The 21,210-nt window shown below is 31.4% G+C and overlaps 1 protein-coding gene across 1 annotated transcript; it reads left to right on the top strand.

Annotated features, from left to right (window-relative positions):
* The first annotated feature begins 6,704 nt into the window (after nt 1-6,704).
* Nucleotides 6,705-21,033, top strand: Fatp1 (Fatty acid transport protein 1). Its single transcript, XM_070644779.1, has 6 exons — nt 6,705-7,165; nt 15,458-15,789; nt 17,936-18,086; nt 18,147-18,384; nt 18,456-18,895; nt 19,696-21,033. The coding sequence occupies exons 1-6, from the start codon at nt 7,142-7,144 to the stop codon at nt 20,635-20,637; spliced, it is 2,127 nt and encodes a 708-aa protein (XP_070500880.1). The 5' UTR covers nt 6,705-7,141; the 3' UTR covers nt 20,638-21,033.
* Nucleotides 21,034-21,210: the final 177 nt, after the last annotated feature.

Here is a 21,210-nt window from a genome sequence, read left to right as displayed (position 1 = left end):
AATGCTTATGATGGATATTTACAAAAAGTATGATCTAAAGAACATGAATAGAACATAGAAAGATCAGCGTTCAGTCACGAAGATTTGATTGAATTACTGTATACAGTATTTGATCTATTAAATTGTAAGAAATAGTCCCGAACAGCACAATTTAGTCAGCAGCAGAATTAAGTCGGCAAGGTGCCGCTATGTAAATATGTTCACGACAGAACATGAGGGTATCCTGACAGTTTCATTACAGAGTTGCAACTGTGACAGACAAAAACCATACAAATGCTTGATAATTCGTGAGGTTTTGTAAGAAAAACCATATAAATGATCAAGAATTTGTGCTGTTTTCGCCTGTCACAGGCACCTGTTTTGTAACTCTACTTCATTGCAGCTTATTTCAACCTATTTTAGCGACAAAATATGAAAAACTGAAATATGTCTAAATGTACTGCTCGGGCTTTCCAACTTGTGATCTTTTTCGTGGTTTGCCTCTTCTATTCTGCCTCTCTTTCTTAGACACCTGCATTTAGATTAGTTATGGAAAATCATAAGAATTCCATTGTTTGAATTGCCTCAAAATTGAAGACCGATCCTAAAATAACTAGAGTCTAATTCAGTGGTGGGCAACTGTTGAATGTGCCGAGGAACATTTGTTAGGGATGAGGTGAGCCGTGACACAAAAAAGGTTGCCCATCACTGGTTTAATTAACTAATCTAAAGGTTCCCAATTTTCCTTTAGTTTAAATAGAATGAGTAGAATTTAGAGATGAGCTTTGACACAATATTAACCGAAAATATTCAGTGCTTTTGTACTGATCATGCATGAAAACTCTACAACAAGCATCCAAAAATGCTTTCAAGTTTTGTTTCAATTCAAATTCCAATCTGTTCCATTTTCAACTGAAGACTCAGTTGCTTTGTAGAGTTCATAGTCACTTGTTCCTCATTTTTAAAAACTTAAAATACCTCGTGTATAGGAATCTTAACGGTTTTTCAACAAAACTTCAAATGTGTAGTTTACACGTCAATAAAATCAATCAAATTCTGCCTTGCTTGTTTTCTTCGTACTTTATAAACATTTTTATGTGCAATAAATACACAGGATATGAAATTGCAATTTATTTCCACTGAATTGAAACACTTTGATGCAAATTTAAATTATTACTGATTAATTTCCAATTAATTAAAGCAATTTCGTTCATGTAAAACTTTTATGCATCAAATCTTAAGTGACAAGCATATCAAAATTAAAATTGAACAAAAATGTATAAATTTCACTAAATTCAATCAAATTTGATTAGTTGACTTTAAATTTTAGGTCTTTGCAGCTAGTAAGTTCAACAATGCATCGTTTTATAGCAGTTTTATTTTTAGCAGCCCTCGCTAGAGGAGCAAATTTCAATCAGCAAGTACGTACACATAACCACATCAAAAAGCAATAAATGTCTTAATGTCTCATATATAGGAAAATATACAGCAACTTTCAAATGATCGTGGACCTTTTACTCCTTACGATTCTCATGGTTATCCTTCAGTTGCTCCTTTTGACCAACGTCGAACAATCGTTATGCCATCAAGTAAGTCTTGATACTAATGAGGAACAAATCATTGACTCTTTTAATTCCTTAGCATATCCAACGGGCTATCCAACAAATGGACCTTATGGTGAACCTATGTATGGTTCATCAATGATGGGATCTCCAATGATGGGATCTCCATTAATGGGATCTCCATTAATGGGCTCTCCAATGTACGGATCATCAATGTATGGATCACCAATGCTCGGTCCACAAGTTACATATACTCCACCAATTGTAGCCGAACCATATTATCCACCGGGGATGGGTTCTCCATACATGGAATCTGCATATTTGAGTCCTCCTTATGTTGAATCTACTTTTATTGGCTCTCCATATCACAGAACTGGAATGATGACACCGCTTGGTGCACCAATGATGAGAACTCCTGTTGTAGGAACTGCCGTATTTACACAACGTGTCCTCATGGGAGATGAAGAAAATGAACAACATTAAAGATGAAAAGTGTGATTTAATAAAGTTTTATTGATGAAACCATAAAAGGGATGATGTTTAAGCTTTGGGATATAGAGGGGTATAAGAAGTAGTCAGGTAGTCAGGTCAATCCTAACCACCATCCTAACTTCTAATTTTGCATAAAATTCTTCAATCAGCTAGAAGTTTTCGAGACAACAATCCAAAACCCATCCATTTTTGAGATTTTCGGATGCGTCCCTGATGGAATTGTTGGGATTTCTAGCTACGCCCCTGATGTAAATGACTCACAACATCTTCATTAAAAAGAAATTTCACCTGAACACAAAAAATTAACGCTTTTGTCAATTTGTAAATACAAAAATAATAAGAAACTTGACACCTCATGGCACTTATTGCCTTCAGTCAAGCAAAAGCTCAAGATATTGTTGAGATGATTTATGAATGGCTAATTATACAGATATGAAGTATTTGTGGTTTCATTTCTGGATAGATGTATGGAACTAAATAACAAGTGCAATTGACCTTGAAAGGATAATTTTTAAAAATTCCATATCCAATCTTAATGAAGGTCAAGATTTAAATGTGTAATATCCAAAAAAGTTCAAAACAAAAATGATAAATTGACATACGCAACTAAATCTATTTACTACCTTTATTCATGCTGTAAATTACTAACAGCATGATTTAATTTAGAATGTTGTAAACCACAAAAATTGTTTTATTGCTTTTGTGGCTTAAGATAAATGTGTTGATTGCTGTGGCTTAAATTTAATAAGTACGAAAACAAAATGTTTTGTTTATGTCAAATATTGCAATTAATTGTTGTTTTGAGAGGCTTACTGGGATGTGTTATTGTTGATGAGATGAAGCAACAATGTTTATTCACAAATAAGTGTAATTAAAGAACTTCCTTATGGATTAAAGTAAGAATGATGTTTATTGTTTGAAGATAGAAAACAGACTAAATATTTACACAAAGGGGTCAACAACTATAAAAGGGGAATATCAACTAGTTGTTGATGTAAATATAATTTGAATATTAAACGACAGTTGGCAAATTTTCAAGAATTCTAATTAAAGAGTCTTAACGATAATGACAAATTAATCCTCTAAATTTATAATAATGAATCTTCTTCTCTCACCAGTCATTGAATTCTCCCAATCTATATGGTTATAAAAGACTTAAATTCACAATAAATTAAGAATTTAGTTTGTTTTTCTGATTTCATGTATGTCCATTATGTAATAATATTTACAAATTAAATGTGATAATTAGCTACTCTCTTAGAATTAAATCAATATTGTTTGTATGTCTAAGTAATACATCAGAACACAATTAGCATGTTTAAGAAGATAGCAAATATGAGTTTTTGGAATTTTTTTTTAAAATAATGAAGACTTTTTAATTTGGTTAAGAACTTTTGGTTTCTTTTAGGAAATTAGCAATTTTATCTCAAATCTAACTTAATTCATCTATTCCGTAAACCGAAAAATCGACTTTTTGACCTTCTCACCTCCCAAGAGCGTAATAATAATTAAAGCCCTTTAGTTAACGATTTTTTAATTAAAATATTATCATAATAAAGACATTATTGCACCTTCAACATATCCTACTGGTTTATTATATTTATGCATTCACTTTCGTAACTACCTTTGTATATGATTGATTGGAAAAAATCGAATAATTGAGTGTGAAGTTTTTAATAAATTTGGTCATTGAATAATTTTCAATGCAATCCACAAAATTGTGAAGCTTAGCCACTTTTTAACTTTTTTATATTTTTAAGATTCAAACTTTAAAATTTTGAATTGGATTAAATTTTTGGATAATCGTTAAGGAATATTATCCAAAAAAGAGTTGTATCATCCCTCTGTGTCATTTAAAGAAGCCTCTGAATAGGGTTAATAAATTGAATATTCAATTTGGAAAATCTGACTGAATAAGGAAGCAGAACTTCCTCAAAACATTGATTATCAGACAATAACTGTCAGGAGTAAATCATCCTCAATTCATTGCAAATTTAAATAATTAAGATGTTTATAGCAAGTCATTAATCATCTAATTTATGTTTAAAGCAGCAATCTTAGTCGATGCATCCCAATTTGAATATTTTCCGGATTATAGTAAGTTTTATAACGTGAGAAAATCTAATTGCGAAACATTCTATCAAAATAATAGCCGATTTGCATTTTCATCGACAGATAATCAAGAATTGATCACATATTGATGAAGTGTTTTCAGACATTGAGATTTTTAATGATTAACAGCAAACTCAAAAAGGTTCATTTGTCTGATTTATTTGCTTAGTTTTTTTCTGTTTTCATTTCAATTATCATATCGCATTGTCTTTACTCGAAGCATTGACTACATCATTGTCACTTTACATTGATTACTCAAGCGGTCATGATAAACACGTTTTCGTTTCAGAATGCCGGTTCAGTTTTATTTGATCCCGTCACTTTGTATCTACTCAACCTCTACGTGACAATAATGTATTCCACTTAAAAGTCTATTTATATTGTTCGGTAATTATTGTTTTATGCAAATTACTTGCACAATAAATCATCTCTTTCCTTTCATGTCACTTAGCCGCAAACTCAATGTGAAAAAAATTGTTTCCAAAATGTGTTTTTTATTGAAGAAATTTTTTAGCAAGATGTGAATGAAGTTCCACTGATTGCACTTTTTGTTTTGTGTAGAAATTTTGTCTGTTACTTTTTTCAAAAAAAAAAGAAGCACCGAAAAAAATTGAATCACATAATACGAATTTCCTATTCAATTAGAAACACAAAGTGAAAAAAGAAAGTCGATGAGAGGAAAAGTTTTTTTTTTGAAAATTAATTTTATTTCTTTTAATTTGTGTGCATTATTTTCGCTTTGATAGTTTGATATTGAGACAGAAAGTTATGAGCAAAATTTTGAGTGTACAGATGGTTTCTAACTTCAAATTGCTCCTGGCAGGTGTTTAAATCTTGTTGAAATCAGAAGTAAATTGCCAATTGATCATTTTCAGGTTAGTTTTGAGATTTTTGATTGAGATTTTAGAACACAACAACTTGACAACACTTCAAGAATAAGATGAGAATACTAATCCTCAAGAGTCATTATTACGCACAATGGAACATTACTAACATTGCTAAATCCAGTAACCAACATTGACTTCTTGTTAATAAGTCTACTTCGAAAATTCAACATTAACCCGATTGACACTTGAAACGTAATCAAGTCAAGTGACTACTGATTTGTTTTACATATACTAGCTAATTTGACTAGAGGCGTATTCAGGCAGCGAACGATTGTAGAATTGACATACTTACTTCGCTTACTTATTTACTGCAACCATGTTCCTATATGGAGCTAAGGCTACAATAGAAGGCTTTTCATCTGACTCTGTGGCTGGCCCTGTCACCAAATTTGTTCAAATTCTCTGTCCACACATAGAGCTGTTCATTCATTACTGTTCTGCGCCAAGTCGCTTTTGGAGCTCATTTTCGCTTTTTCCTTGTGGATTCCGTCCAAGGATTGTGTAGCAAACTTGTGTTTCTGTCCCAGCAATTACGTTTCCCCTTGTAACTTACTTCGCTAGCCGTACAGATCAATTGTGATGCATGACCTCCCTCAGATGTCGCCTAAAACTGACATTATCGCTGACTTTCGCTAGCCAACTTCTAATATCAAATACAATTCTGTCTCTGTCAACAGCTTCTTGCAGAATTGACATAATTCGGTCGAATTCTATCTTCGATATCCCTTCCACCCTCAAAAAATTTCTGGTTATGCCTCTGGATTGGGCACTTTATGAATATTCTATTCCTTCTAGGGTTTGACAGTTAGAAGTACAGAATAGAAGAACAATCCATCCAAAACATACCATAGATAAGCTACGTATCCATTTTACAGAATCACCTTCAACATAGCGCTTTTTTTCAAAACAAACAATTTTACTTGATGATCTCACAATTTTCCCCCAAATTTAATCATAACTTTTGCAATGCTTACATGATGATTTTTTAATAGCTTCCACCAGCAATTTACCAAAATAAGTGTTATTTGATATTTGATAGCTTACTTTTTAAGTATTTAAAATATCCAACTTTTTAACTTCCATTCATTAACATGACTATTCGACCTTGCAATATATAAATAGTCTTACTTTGAATCGAACGGTACAATAATCATGAACTTTGAGTATTTTTCAATACTCTTTTTTTTACATGTGCAACATCTTGAGTAAGGTAATGTAAAAGAGATTTGTTTGTATGGAAAATATAGCGTGTCGATGACATTAACTTACACCATTAGTGGTGGTCTAAGCGACATCAAAAGCGATTTATAATCATGTTTAGATTAGCTACTTGCACCACTACTAAAGTAATGGACAACCGACATGAATGAACGCACAATTAAAATTGTCGAAGTATAAAGTAAGAGAATTAAAATTAAATTCAGTGAGAGTAATTGAGAGAATTTGACGATTTGTAGGTGGACAATTCTAAAAAGTCAAGAATTGCATAAAATAATCTTTGCCTTGAAAGATTCTTCCAACTTTTCACTTTAATGTGCAGCACATCGACTCTTTAATCGCTCACTGTTTCTCAAGCGCAATATTCTCTCTTCCATCATCTTCTCGGTCCCTCGACTCGAACGTTTTATTTGAAAATGTATGTTGTATATATATTTTTTTTCTTGTGAATTCAGACCTGCTCTAGACTTCAAATTGTTCGCATTCACATTTACATTTGTGGTAAACGTTCGCGGTAGGAAAATTCAATATCAATTTTGTTATTTGTGCTGTAAGTTGACGTAAAGAAAAACTTGAAAAGTGACAATTAATCGGAAAGAAAAAAAATATTTGCATGAGATTCCCAAGTGCTCGTGGATTCAAGTAATGTTAATGTTTACATAAGAAATGCAAAGAAAAGTGCAAATAAATATTTACTATCCTAAACTGTGACTTTTGAGCAATGTCCATTTAGAGTGTGAAAAAGAAGAAAATTAAATAAAAAAAAAATTTTTCAAGTCCATGAATTGAATTTAAAGGTTTGATACGCCTAGCAAGCATTGCCAAGGTTGAATAAGGCATATTTCTTGTGTGAAATAGATTTTTTTTGAAAATTATAGTACCAAAAATAAAATGATGAAAAGCAGTGATGAAAAGGTAATTAATAGGTTGTAAGCCGCAGTTTCTAATAATAACTAAAAATTATACTTCTGGTGAGTCGAAGGAAACTGAGAAAATATTGAAGATGTTGTCGGAATCCATCGGTGCATTTTTAATCTGATCTTTCACATTTTCTGCTGGATTTGAATTTAAAATGTGAGAATAGATTAAGTTAATATTGCCATGTCTTGCAAAACTCTAAAGTTGCTAATTTCCCAAAGCTTGCTTGTTTACTCTAAATAAAATTCATTATTTGCTAAGAGCATTTTTATTAGAATTTTCAATTTGAAGCTTAATGAAATCCGATTGTGATAGAACTACAATGGATAAGAACTTTTAGCATGTCTGCTTCAAGCATTTAACAGCTGTCAAACTTATGAATAAAATTAAAACGCAACTTTTGTTTATTTTACTTAAAATGTTTGTTTTGTTGTTCAAATTGACAATTATAGTTTGCTTTATATTCTTTAAAATTGCAACTTTGTAGTACTTATTATTTGTTATTTTTGAAGTTTCATTAAGAATTTAAATTTGAATTGAATATTTAAAATGAAAAGTTCTCATGGAAAATGAATAGTTTTAAAGCTTATTCAAACTGATTCTAAAAGCATTGCTCAACAATTTTATTGTTTCTAACCTCATAAATCTGGACGGCACTTTACGGTCAATTTCATTATTCTTCGTAAAAATAATGGTTCGAAACCTGCTATTATTAAGTCGTCAGGGTAACTCCATGTCTTGTCGTCAACACAGTCGCAGTCTTGTCGTCATGTTGCAGCGACAAATCGTCCTAGCGTCTTCATTGTGCTGATCAAGGAAGTGTTTATCATATTTTTGCGGTTTGTCGATCGCCACAAATTGTTCATGGCCAACAAATGACATCCAAGTTTCCATAAATTGCCACTTGGATGCAACGTTGCCTTCATTGAGTTATGCCGATTGATCTGAAATACTCAAACACAACATTAAAGTCCTAATAGACTCTCAAAATTTGAAAATTACTCCACTTCCTAAATATACAAAAGTTTCTCATTTGAAAATATCATTTGACTGCCTTCAAAATTCGACAAAAAAATTATCAGCTGACCTCACTTTATCTACTCTGCAATAAAATTTTAGTCTTGAGACTTTTCAAAATATTTCTTGTTTTTCAAAGTTATGAAGAAAAAAAGTTATACACACCGGTTAGAGGAAATCCAGTGAGAAGCTTGTCATAAAAAACAAAAGTGAATTTTCTGCACAAACAAGATTTTAAAGAGAAAATGTGAATTTATTTTTAGTTTTTTGATTCTCATTTTTGTTAAAGATGCAAAGTCATCTGCAGATGGAGATAATTTATTTGATATTAGATGGATTTGGAACATTGTGAAATTTTATGCAAGTCTAATTTAATTTGCTTTTAATTCGCAAAAAGATTATCGCTTCTCATTGACCTAATCATCAATTGAGAAATCTAAACAAAAATAAAAGTGAAATCAGAATTGAGCAATTTTTGAGTAGTCTATCTACATATATACAGAGGAAGTAAAGTTCATATGCGTGATAATTGATATGTATGAATATTATTGTTTATTTTGTAAACAAAACACAAAAAAAAAGAGAGTCAAAGTCAAAGTCATCGAGTTGATTCATTTAAAGTTGAAGCCACACCATGTACTACCATATTTATGTCAAGACAAATCATGATTTTACATTTTCAATGTCATTATGCAACTTGTTAATCTTCCAATGTGAATCGATCGTATGTTATTATGAAGAATTAAACGAAATTACAGCGGAAGATTGCAAAAAAAAAACCAAATGTTCAGTTACTGATGACGAAAAGTTGTGTATTTTAGAGTTTCGCATGACAAAGTCTTTATTATATCTGACTCATTGAGGTTCATTTGTACACAGTTAATGACACGTCTTGTAAACCTTTTTCAATTTAATATCCGAGGTGTCTTGACTAAGCCTCCGGCTTAAATCACTGAATTATTTGTTATGATTAGATTTTTAATTTAGTAGCGGTTTTAAAATGCGAGCATGAGCTGCTTTCCATGACATTTGACATGACATGCAACATACTGATGATTGCTTTTATTAAGAGCAACTGAGTTGGAAGTTAATAAGTGATAAATATTTCAATTTAAAGCTTGAATTGAGAAATTCCGGTAAAAGCAATCAACTCGAGTACGGAAGTATACATCCGATCAGCACAAGATTTTCATGGCAGATGGGTGATGGACACATGACATCCAAGTGATCCATAACATAGAATTCGATATGGAAGCTTCTTGGCTACCATGAATAAGTTGCGCTGATCGGGATATTGACACAATTCCCATAAAGAATGTGGTCAAACATATTTTTTAAATGTCTAAAACTCCTGTAAGTTGCTATGTAAATATTAAAAATTCTTAATTCTTAAAGGCAATAACCGTTTAATTCTTCTGTCGGCAGATTGCTCAAGGTTACAAAAATCTTTTATGATAAAACTTATAAACCACTATTCAGCCTCATTCTAGATATTGAAAACTTGACAATCGTGTTCTATTTTGTTCTTGTTTGGATTGTTGTAAATGGAATAATACAGAATGTAAATAATGGAAGGTTTTCTTCAAACTCTGCAAAAATATGCCGCATTTAATATGCAAATATACGTTAATCTTTACTTTGATCTCAAGAAATGCAGGAACAAGTTCTCTCGTAACTCAATTAACCTTTCTGAATGTCAAGGAATGTGATAACTTGAGCTGAGATTAGAGGAATTGAAAATAAATTAAGCGATATCGATACGGCTGTAATATTTTAAGTATTGCTATAATTGTAGAATCGATAAGGAGATTTTGTTGTGGACCTTTGACTACTTATCAACTTAATGACAAAAATCTTTTGATAAAATTCTATTCTTAACTTAATCTTGAAAACAAAAATAAAAACATTTTAATCACGGAATTGTTAATTAAAAAGCTAATGTACTCTCGGAATCAACGTCATAGAAAACAGCAATAAAAATCCCCGCTTACTTTACTAACTGTTAATCACAGAAAATTCTCTTAATAAGAGAATGACAATAGATTTGTTTAGGAATTAAAATTTAATTTCACAGTTCGAAGTCCTCGATTAATATAGAGTGAAGGTTCTCGTGACCCATTCACATGTGCATGTGATTACTAGTTGCAATATATGCTATTAAAAAGATTATTAAGAATTTTCTGAGTTTATTCCATCCACACGTCGGATCTAAAAATAATGAAAATCAACTTCGTAGCATTAAGTTTTCCGCAATCATTTATGTTGCACAAGAATAATCTCCATCTATTTATAAATTTCCACATCCAACAAAACTAAAAACATCGTCAAGTTTTCCCCATAAATTTCACAAAGAAATTTCATTTATTTTTCATCTTCTTCTTGACTCTTGCAAGTAGTTTCGAAACTCTCGCACGTGAAATTGAGGTTCATGATATTTGTACAAAATTTACTTCTGTTTTGCTTTCAAACAACATTAAATGAATGATATTATATACCAGTATAATATTTAAAAAGTTTTATTTGCCATGCAAATTTACACAATGTATTTATCTCTATTAGTCAATATTTGATGACCTTGACTTACCTGCCAATATTTAAGATACATATTGCACTATAATGTCATATAATTGGAAATTAACTTTAGAATATTGACATAAATTTTGTTTAGAAATGGGACATAACCTCAAATATTCTATACTTACTTACTTGATTCAATGGACGTATAGATCAATTGTGATTCATGGTCTCCCACAGATACCGCATAAAACTCGATCTATAACTCATCACCGCTTGTCAATTTTCGATTCCAAGTGCAATACTGTCTCTATCAACAACTTCCTTCCGTGAGTTCTTTGGACACACCTTGATATTTCATCATCAAATCCAAAAGTCAGACTTAAAGACCTTTAAAATATCCTATACTGCATCAGTAAATGGTAGGGGTTTCAATCCCGGGATCCCGCATCCCGGGATCCCGGGATCCCGAACGTTTTTCCGGTCCCGAAATCCCGGGATTGGAGAAGCTTCAATCCCGGGATTACGGGATTGAGAATTCATTTGATGTTGATACAAAAACTTCAAGTTTACAGTCTAAAATTTTAAAAAATTAAGAACCACACGTTTGAAAATCATGTCTAATAATATAATATAGTAATTTCATCCACAATTTTTGAAGTTAAAGTTAAAAATGAGGCTTTACAGTATCAAATAACAAAAATTGATTGAAACTTTTTTTAAAAATTTGTATGTAATTTCTTAAAATTCTGTTAAGGCGTACCAAAGATCTCAAAAATTTAGTCGAAATTGGGATTTTGAGAAAGCATGATATTGACATCTTGATTTCGGCTTTGAAATCACAAATCTTGGCAATTTTTTTGTCATTAATTTGCTTTGTTAACTATTTAGAACACATTTTTGTGTACTGGAAATGATTTTTTTCGTCCTCAAAATTTCTAATAAAACTATTAGTATTACATTTGCACTTGAATTCGACTAAAAACTTGATATTTTTTTCATCATCCAATCCCGGGATTAATCCCGGGATCCCGGGATTGAGATTTCAAATCCCGTAATCCCGGGATTGAGATTTTGTCCCGGGATTGAAACCCCTAGTAAATGGACACACACCTCTTTAAAATTAACAAATAAAAGTAAATAAATCGACATAATTATAAATTTCGATAATGATGGCATGGAAATCCCAGAAACTATAAGAATCTGAATAATCATCTTGACGTCATACTAGAGAATACATGTATTAAGAAATGGTGATTTCTTTCCATGATTTATGGGTTAACGACTGACCTTATAGGCATTCGCAAATTTAATTTTAAATCCTTGAGCAACAGTCGACCTCGATTTAGAGAGTAATTTTAGGCAGCAACATTTCTAAAAATTTAGAAAAAGAAAACCTTCTCATCGGCGAACAAGTTGCAAGTTGTTAAACTTCAAAAATGATATTTATAACCACAAAATCGCATTAGTTAACATCAATTTAACTTAATTTTCGCATCTCAATGATAAAAATTAGCATAAAAATACTAAAAAGTCATATCATTTCAAAGATAATGCGTTTAAAATCATGACATTGAAATACTAATGAGTTTCTCAAATCTGCACAGTTTCATGACCTAGAGTTTGTGTATCAATGCAATGTACTTAGCCACAATTTACCACAACCGAAACCAGGACAAAGACAGAAAAGGAATTCTTTGAAGTTTTGATCTTGACAAATCTCAAATGGAGTAGGCGCCTCCACAATAGAGTCCAAACTCAATTGCAACTCATCAGAATTAAAAATACATCTGTACCATCAGCGCAAAAATAGTTATTTTCAATTTCAGCTGTCAAGCTTGTATATGATATGGGAAAACAATAAATTCCATAATACAGAAGTTGTATATGTCGAGAGATCTTTGAACTTAAACGCCTATTAAAGTGTTAAAGGAAGTGTTCTCCTCGATCTCAGTCCATCCTTCAACAATACTTGATATTGAATCATCAGATGTGCTACATACTGTTAAGTTAAAGATTTATTTACATTTACTGTTTAAATCTTCTTTTGTAAACTTTGAAATCTAATTCATTATTAAGTACTTGAAGAGAAATCAACTATAAGGCCATTATCAAGACGGAATTACCGGAGAAGCAAAAAATGCTTGCGAATTTCTGATCTTTTCATTAAATGTTCATTTCACAGTATTAAATACAACTTACGTAAGACCATTGAAAAATATAAATTTGAAGAATTTGGCATTAATAAACTCTTTTTTCGAACTTAATTGCCTGTGAGACGTACGATTCTTAATCTTTGTCATATTTTTTGTGCAATAAAACGAGTTTCAGAAAGCGAATCTTGATTATTTCATATTTGCGAAGCAAAAATCAGCAATAACAAAGACAAATCTAATAGTGTTAATTAGATACAGATATTAGCAGGAACTTATTTAAGTTGGACTTAAACGGACTACGAAGGATTTAATTTGAATTGCTCTTTGGATTTCTGGAAAGATGATAATTTCCTATAAAATGGTAAACAAAAAAAATATGCAAATTAACTGGTTTTTGGAGATGCTGATGACATCGTCAATTTGAATGCCAAGTTTAGTATCAAAATCATGAACTTGAAAACGAAATGTTACCTAATATTCATAATATCCGTGTAAAAATTAGCATATGATATTAAAATAATCACGTCTAGCTAGAATAAACTAATTATTGTTTAAAGAATTTTAAGCATACGTGCAAAAACACCCGTTAGGCTCATTCATAAACGCATTTTTAATTGCATATTAATTTCTATTTACTTGAAATTCGTCACATATGTTTATAAATGCATTATTAACTACATATCTCAATTTAGAATGCATTAATATATGCCAAGAATTTTTAATCCGTTAACATAATTGAGCTTATAGACCATAAAAAGTAAGTTTAAGTATTAATATTTTTTAAACGATGAGGAATTAAAATGAGTTACGAGCAATTTTATTAAGCTAAGCAAAAAAATAATAATATTGAAGCTTTAATTAATTAATAATTAATGATGAAAATTATGAAAGCGGTGAATTCGTCTTAACACTTTTGATGGGATTTACTTGAAAGATTACCTTTCAAACTGGCGTTCTTAATTGACTTCCATGTCGAAAGTTTTCAATTATAGCGAATAATTATTTTTAAGGGGTGTTCACTTATTACATAACTACTTAGAAAACGTCTTTTAGATCGCCCTACCCAAGGTGGCAAATCAGGCACCTGTCTCAAGCAAAAACCGTACAATTTCTTGATAATTTGTATGGTTTTGTAAGCATAAACCATACAAATTACAAAAAAAATTGTACGGTTTTGGTCTGTGAGAGGTGCCTGGTTCGAAACTCTGCTCCTAACAAACTCGTTACTCTCGTCCTCCTAAATAAATTTAAAGTAATTTATTAAAAGAATATCGAAGGACTACAATCCTTAATACCATAATTCGATTTCATAGAGGTAATTTGCACCGAGTGACACAACATAAGCGATTGAGTACCCCCATATCGCATTGTTGACGACAAGAAGACGTTTCATTACCCCTGAGGTTGAATTAACCGAACAAATTATTCCTGTTTCATCACTGATCAGGTCAAGAACCGAATGAATGCGAAAATTCAATTACTCAACAATGGTTTGTCATTATTACCCCATAATCCATGGCGTTAATGACATAATGGAATTTTTCTAAGACAACCTCAACAATAAATTGCTTCTAACTACTATGTACAATTTATACAATTTAACAACTTAAGTTTGAATCTTTTTGTTGTAGATTCAATCTGTTTTAATAGTTCTTAAAATGTTTGAGGCCATGACGTTGGTCTTATGACGTCTGTAAGGTGTAGAGAGTAGTTTGAATTATGTAGAGACGTAGTCAGGGGAGGGTATGGGGAGATTTGATCCACAATCCTCTTGGATATACCTCTGGGTAGATATCAGTCCATCATTTTGATTTTATTAAGAATCTTCAGAGTCACAATAGGGCAATCTGCATTCTACCCTTAAAATTGGATTGAAAATTGAAAGTACCGCCTGGGCCACTTTTCATCATACCGCTGATACGGGAAAGTAGCTGTGCCCTAACAAACACGTTGTGCTGTTCGGAAAAAAGATTAAAAAACTCTTCCAAACAAACCTCAAACAATTCACAAACATTCAAAATCTGAATCCTTTAACGATTTAATTCAATTTCAAATATTTACATTACATGCGCATGTGCGACATCTTCCAGTCTTCCAAACACAGCTGATCAAAAAAAGAAGAAAACATTTCTCTTCAACAAAAAATTTTTCAATTTTTCTTTAATTATTATTTTTTGATTTAATTGTGTGTGGAAAGTTAAAGAAATTCAAATTAAAGCGATAAAGTGCCTCATTTGGATCCATAAATTAACTTAATTAAGCGGCTCGTCAATTGACGAGGAAGTTACAACAAAATTAAAGAAAAAACTTCAAAAAGAAATTCAATAAAAAATTAATGTTTTTCATTTTTCTCGCTGTTTGACTGGATATACGTAAATTAAATACTCAGTAAAATAGTAAAGAGAGTGAGAGAGCGACTCTTGGTGTTGACCGACAAGTGCATAAAGTTACAAACCATAATAAAAAATAACATTCCGACAACATGTTTCTCAAAAATTTTCTTCTCATTTCGAATGCTTCAAAACTATCAAGATGATCTTCACTCGCCTATAGTATTAAGAAATATAGTAGACGATTTAATAGTAAATCTTATTATTTTAAGTGTGATGATGTTGAGAGAGGCATAAAGCAACAATACATACATAGTAAAACATACAACAACAATGAGAATGAAGTAAAAACAAACAGCAAAAACGAGTTAATAGACGTTGAAAGCAGCAGTGAACAGAAATTGTTTTCAGTTAACTTTAGTCTTGGCTTAAAGATAGTTGGCTCGCTCATCGTTATAGTGTTGGCCTCATTATTTGCAATATACATGGATAATTACTATATTGGATTATTAACTGCATTTGTTGCACTTTTGATAATAATATTCATCACTGGATTAAACAAATGGTTCTATATTGCGGCTGTTACAACACCACGGGACGTTCTGTGAGTATTATTAAATAAAAAATTAAAATGAAAGTAGTACAATCGCCGTTACACTTATGTATATCGTAATCTATTAATTTAAACTTCATTATTTCTTTCTCTTTGTATGCATGTATTAGTGCATTAAAATATGCACTCTGCACCTAATTTATTATTTTTCAATCCATAAATGTGTCGAATGCATATTTTTATGAATGACGGTAAACAAAAGTGACACTCGAAATTTGAAATCGTTGTCGTAGTCTGTTCCGTGACCAGCGCGCATATTTGATGAGGCTTTTTCAAAATTCATTTGAATATTGAACTCGTTTGTAATCATTTTTTGCTGATATCGCGCCAAATATTTATGAACCGGTTGTATAAGGTGCAAATGACCTGAGCCATCTAAGACTTCAAGGCATTTACTATGATCAAAATATTTTGGAGATTAACACTTTTGTTATCAAGGTCTTATCATGAGAATAGTAGAGAAAGATATAAACAAGGGGTTATTCACTTATGACGTAGTGTTTTAGGGTATTTGACAGCCTAATAAGACCAAGATGAACGGTTGCCATAAGTTACCGTCACCCAAGTTTACTAATAGTGATAAATGTAGTTTAATTAAAACGACTTCCTTACGGATTGATGTTTATTCCTCGGAGTTCAAATACAGTCTGTACTTTTGTATAAAAATGGGGTCTTCAACTATGTGCAATAAATATTATTCAAATCTCAAATGAACGTTATAACACAAAGTATCTTGTAATAAACAAAAATCCCACAAAACCACAAAAAATTATACGATACAACGAAACTGCTTCATAAGTAATCACCTAACCATAGTGCAAAGCCGCTAAAAGTGTGTATATAACACATATAAAATTTCCCAATGCGGTTGAATGACGATATATGATTACGCAAAAATTATCACAACAACTTTAAGATGTTGTATGGACAGAGTTTGTTGAATAACAAACGATTAGTTTCATGTTTGGTGAATGTTAGAAAGAGAGAAAAATGCCAACATGTGGCATGTCTAAAGAGAAAGTAAGCAGAGTTTCAAAGTGTAAAATTAAAGCCGTTTACATGCAAATTCTATTAATAATTAATTCATACCTGCAACTAAAGTGCATTCAGACATTCAGAATTTTAATATTTATGCACGATTTCATTTGATTTTATAATTTTAATTGCAAATTTTGATTGGATTGCCTACCTCTATGGTATATTTGTAGTTGTCGAAGATGAATATAATTAACAGATGAAAAAACGAGTCAATGTTTGCTTAAGACACTTGACCTTGCGGGATCAAACTTCAATTCAACATTTCTGTACAGCTCCTTCGATGAATTGAAGGTTTAGCGTTAAAGAAGTATAATTGACGCTAGATATTCATGAGTGGCTTAGCAAAAAAAATTATTAAATGACTATAAATCTGGTTTTGAGACCTTAATTATTTCGTGCGAAAATAACATTAAAAAATGTATTTTTAAAGTTTCTTTTTTGAAATTCAATGCTTACTTTGTCATGAAAATATGCAAGGCGATGCTTTAATGGAATTAATTAGATATTGTTGCAAATTCCAAAAGGATTCACATCAATGATAACGCGAAAGTTATGTATTGTCATCCAAAATCCTTGATTCATTAGATTCAAGTTTAAAGACATTACGGATTATCAATTTATGACTACATTTTGGTTATTTGTAGATAAATCTGATAATAGCAAAGTTAAGATGCTGTCAATATTCTCAATAGCCTTACAAAAGTCCAATAAAACTGGAAATCATAACGCTAAATCAAAAAAGTTGAATTTGTTGACATTTTCAAAAAAATCTTCTAATCCAAAATCATTTCCTAACCAACCTTAATAGTCAAAGACTTGCAATTGTAGACTCATCTAATTCACATAGTTGTTGCCTAAAAAATCCACTTTATTATGTTTATTTATTTTTTTGCTTCGTCATTCCTAATTCCGGTTGAGAAAATGACAAAGTTCTATATTTGAGCTCGCAAGATCAAGGTCACACATTACAGAATAATTATAGTGTCGTTATCACTTACTTTCATTTCTATTTTTATCATATTCCACTTTATTATCACAATCCGCTTTTTTATGACTCAATGAATGACTGATTTATCTTTCTTTGTTATCAATTTTTTAGAGCTGTGACGAGATTCATCAAACTTTTACTTTTCATCAAAAGACTAGCGAGTAAAAATTATTCAGCAGCGGAACTATTTGAGACTCAAGTTGAAAAACATCCGAATAAAATATGTCTGATGATGGATGATCGTCAGTTTACCTTTAAGGAGGTATGTCAAGTAATATTTGTGTCTATAGGCTGATTAATAATAAAAATTTCCAACTTCCAGATCAATGACTTAAAGAATCGAGTATCGAATCTATTCATTCAGAATGGATTCAAATATGGAGATAAAGTAGCCTTACTTATGGAAAATAGACCGGAATTTGTCGCAATATGGTTGGGATTATCAAAACTTGGAATTGTAATTCCTTTAATAAATCACAATTTACGAAAGCAATCGTTGCTACATTCCCTAACGATCGCAAATTGTACAGCGGTCATATTTGGAGAATCGCTGACTGAATGTAAGCATATAATCTTGACCTTGAAACTGTTTTGCGTCAGCAACTAATACAAATAATATTTCTTCTTACAGCTATTGCTGAAATCAAAGACCAAATCCCATCAACAATGGTTTTATATCAATTTAATGACGATATCAACTTGCCAACATATGGAAATGCTAAAGACTTGCAAACTCTTTTGAGTCAAGTACCACGAGATCCACCATCACCATCAACTTATAAGAAGCCAGATCAACATGATCAATTGATGTATATTTATACAAGTGGAACTACTGGATTACCAAAGGCTGCTATTATTTCACATAATAGATATTTTTATCTTGCAGCTGCTATACACATTGTTTCAGGATTTACTCCACGTGATATTTATTATAGTCCATTACCACTATATCATACAGCATGTGGATGTATGAGTATTGGACAAATGATAATATTTGGATCGACCGTTGCACTACGTAAAAAATTCTCAGCTTCAGCTTATTTTGCCGATTGTGCAAAATATAAAGCTACTGTAAGTATTTCGTGACAAAATTAACATAATTTTGAGCGTTGAAAAACATTCATTTTTAGCGCATTTTTGAAATTTTTTTCAAAAAGGTAGCTTAATAAGACACTTTGTTCGGTCGGCTGGAACGCGAGATCTCGAAAACTAGACATCGTAGAGAGCTCTGGTTTGTTTTAATAGCTTCGTTCTATCAAGTTATTGGGTTATCGGTCATTTAGAAGTTTCAAATCAACGCATAAATACTATAATTAACAGTTTTTCATTTTCATATACAACAACAACAAAAACAACAACACGTTTTTTCATTGTTTTACAGTGTTTTTCAATGTTTGTCGATGTTTTTACAGTGTTTACTGAAAAATGTTTGAATTTTTTTGACCGTTATGAGGTTTGAATTATGAAAATCCGTTAAATGATGAAGTTCTTAAATTTGTGGAAGTTTTATACGGATCTTGTTTTTAAGATCTGGAAGTGACCTGGATCTTACTGGATCTTAGTTTTTAGGTCTGGAAGTGACCTGGATCTTACTGGATCTTGGTTTTTAGATCTGGAAATGACCTGGATCTTACTGGATCTTGTTTTTTAGGTCTGGAAGTGACCTGGATCTTACTGGATCTTGTTTTTTAGGTCTGGAAGTGACCTGGATCTTACTGGATCTTGTTTTTTAGGTCTGGAAGTGAATTATTAATCAATTACTGATCGCTGGGACAAAAATGCGCTGAAGTCACTCGATAAGAACGAGTACTTTTGTAATTTTTTTGCAATTGCGTGACTAAATTTTTCACATCGTCTACCTCTTTTTTTAGATTGCACAATATATTGGAGAAATGTGTCGTTACTGCCTTTCAACACCCGGACAGTCAACAGATAGTAATCATAGCTTAAGATTAATGTTTGGTAATGGATTGAGACCACAAATCTGGCCTCAATTTGTTAAACGTTTTAACATCAAACGTGTCGCTGAATTTTATGGTGCAACGGAAGGAAATGCTAGTATAGTTAATATTGACAATAAAGTCGGTGCGATTGGTTTTGTATCACGAATTCTTCCATTCGTCTATCCAATATCAATTATTAAAGCGGATCCAGATACAGGTGATCCAATCCGTGATAAAGATGGTTTGTGCCAAGTATGCAAGCCAAATGAGCCCGGTGTATTCATCGGTAAAATTACGTCAAATCCATCAAGAGCATTCCTCGGTTATGTCGATAAAAGTGCATCAGAAAAGAAAGTTATTCGTGATGTCTTTAGAAAAGGTGATTCCGCATTTCTTTCAGGTGATCTTTTGATCTCAGATGATAGAGGATACTTGTTCTTTGTCGATCGTACAGGAGATACATTCCGATGGAAGGGTGAAAATTGTAGCACAAGTGAAATTGAAGCACAAGTCAGTAATGAAGCTGATTATAGAGATTGTGTTGTGTATGGTGTTGAAATTCCAAATGTAGAAGGTCGTGCTGGTATGGCAGCTATTGTTGATCCAGAGAGATCATTAGAAATTAGAACATTAAATGCTAACTTGAAGAAATCCTTGCCAAATTATGCTCGTCCACAATTTATTAGAATTTTGGAGAAAATAGACATGACTGGAACATGTAAACTTAAGAAATTGGATCTTCAAAAAGAAGGTTTTAATCCAAATATCATAACAGATAAAGTTTACTTCTTAAATACAAGAACTAACGAATATGAGCTTCTAACTCCTGAAGTATATGACAAAATAAACAACAATGAGATTCGATTTTAAAGGAAATCAAATGAAATATTTCAGCTTTCATATAAAGTTAGGCAATGTAATTAATAAATTTTTAAATTCAAATTTCTACGTAAGTTAGTGGATAGATTTATAGCTTGTGCGGGTAGCTTTGTTGAAGTCAATTGCAAAAAACAATTATTATTTATGTTAATCTTATTGGTTGAAGATATTATAAAAAAAAATATAGTGATATTCCTCTCATGAAATAATTAAAATTTCAGTTTTATTGGAATTGAGAGAGAATATTTAACGAATTTTTCAAATTTAAATTTGTAAGGTTTTAAAAGTAATTTATAAGGCTTTGTGCACAAAAAATAAAAATTTGAATTTTAAAAATCCGTTAAAAATTCTTAAAAAAATTTTACTTTACTGGAAAAACTTTTTCATCTTTGTTAAAACCTATTAAAAGTAACTGAACTTAATTAAGATCTTTAATGCTTAGTTTTTTTGAATAAAGTGTTTTTATTATTATTTAAATATTAAATACTGCATACTCTTTGGAAATTCCTTTAAATAAAATTTTTACTTTTCTTTTATAGCAAAATTGCAACTAAATTAATGAAG

Source organism: Chironomus tepperi, unplaced genomic scaffold (genome assembly GCF_022539635.2).
Source record: "Chironomus tepperi strain 1889 unplaced genomic scaffold, CSIRO-AGI_Ctep_v1 contig_346, whole genome shotgun sequence".
Lineage (NCBI taxonomy): Eukaryota > Metazoa > Arthropoda > Insecta > Diptera > Chironomidae > Chironomus > Chironomus tepperi.
The sequence above is the reverse complement of the archived record's forward strand: the minus strand, read 5'-3'. Positions and strand labels throughout refer to the sequence as shown.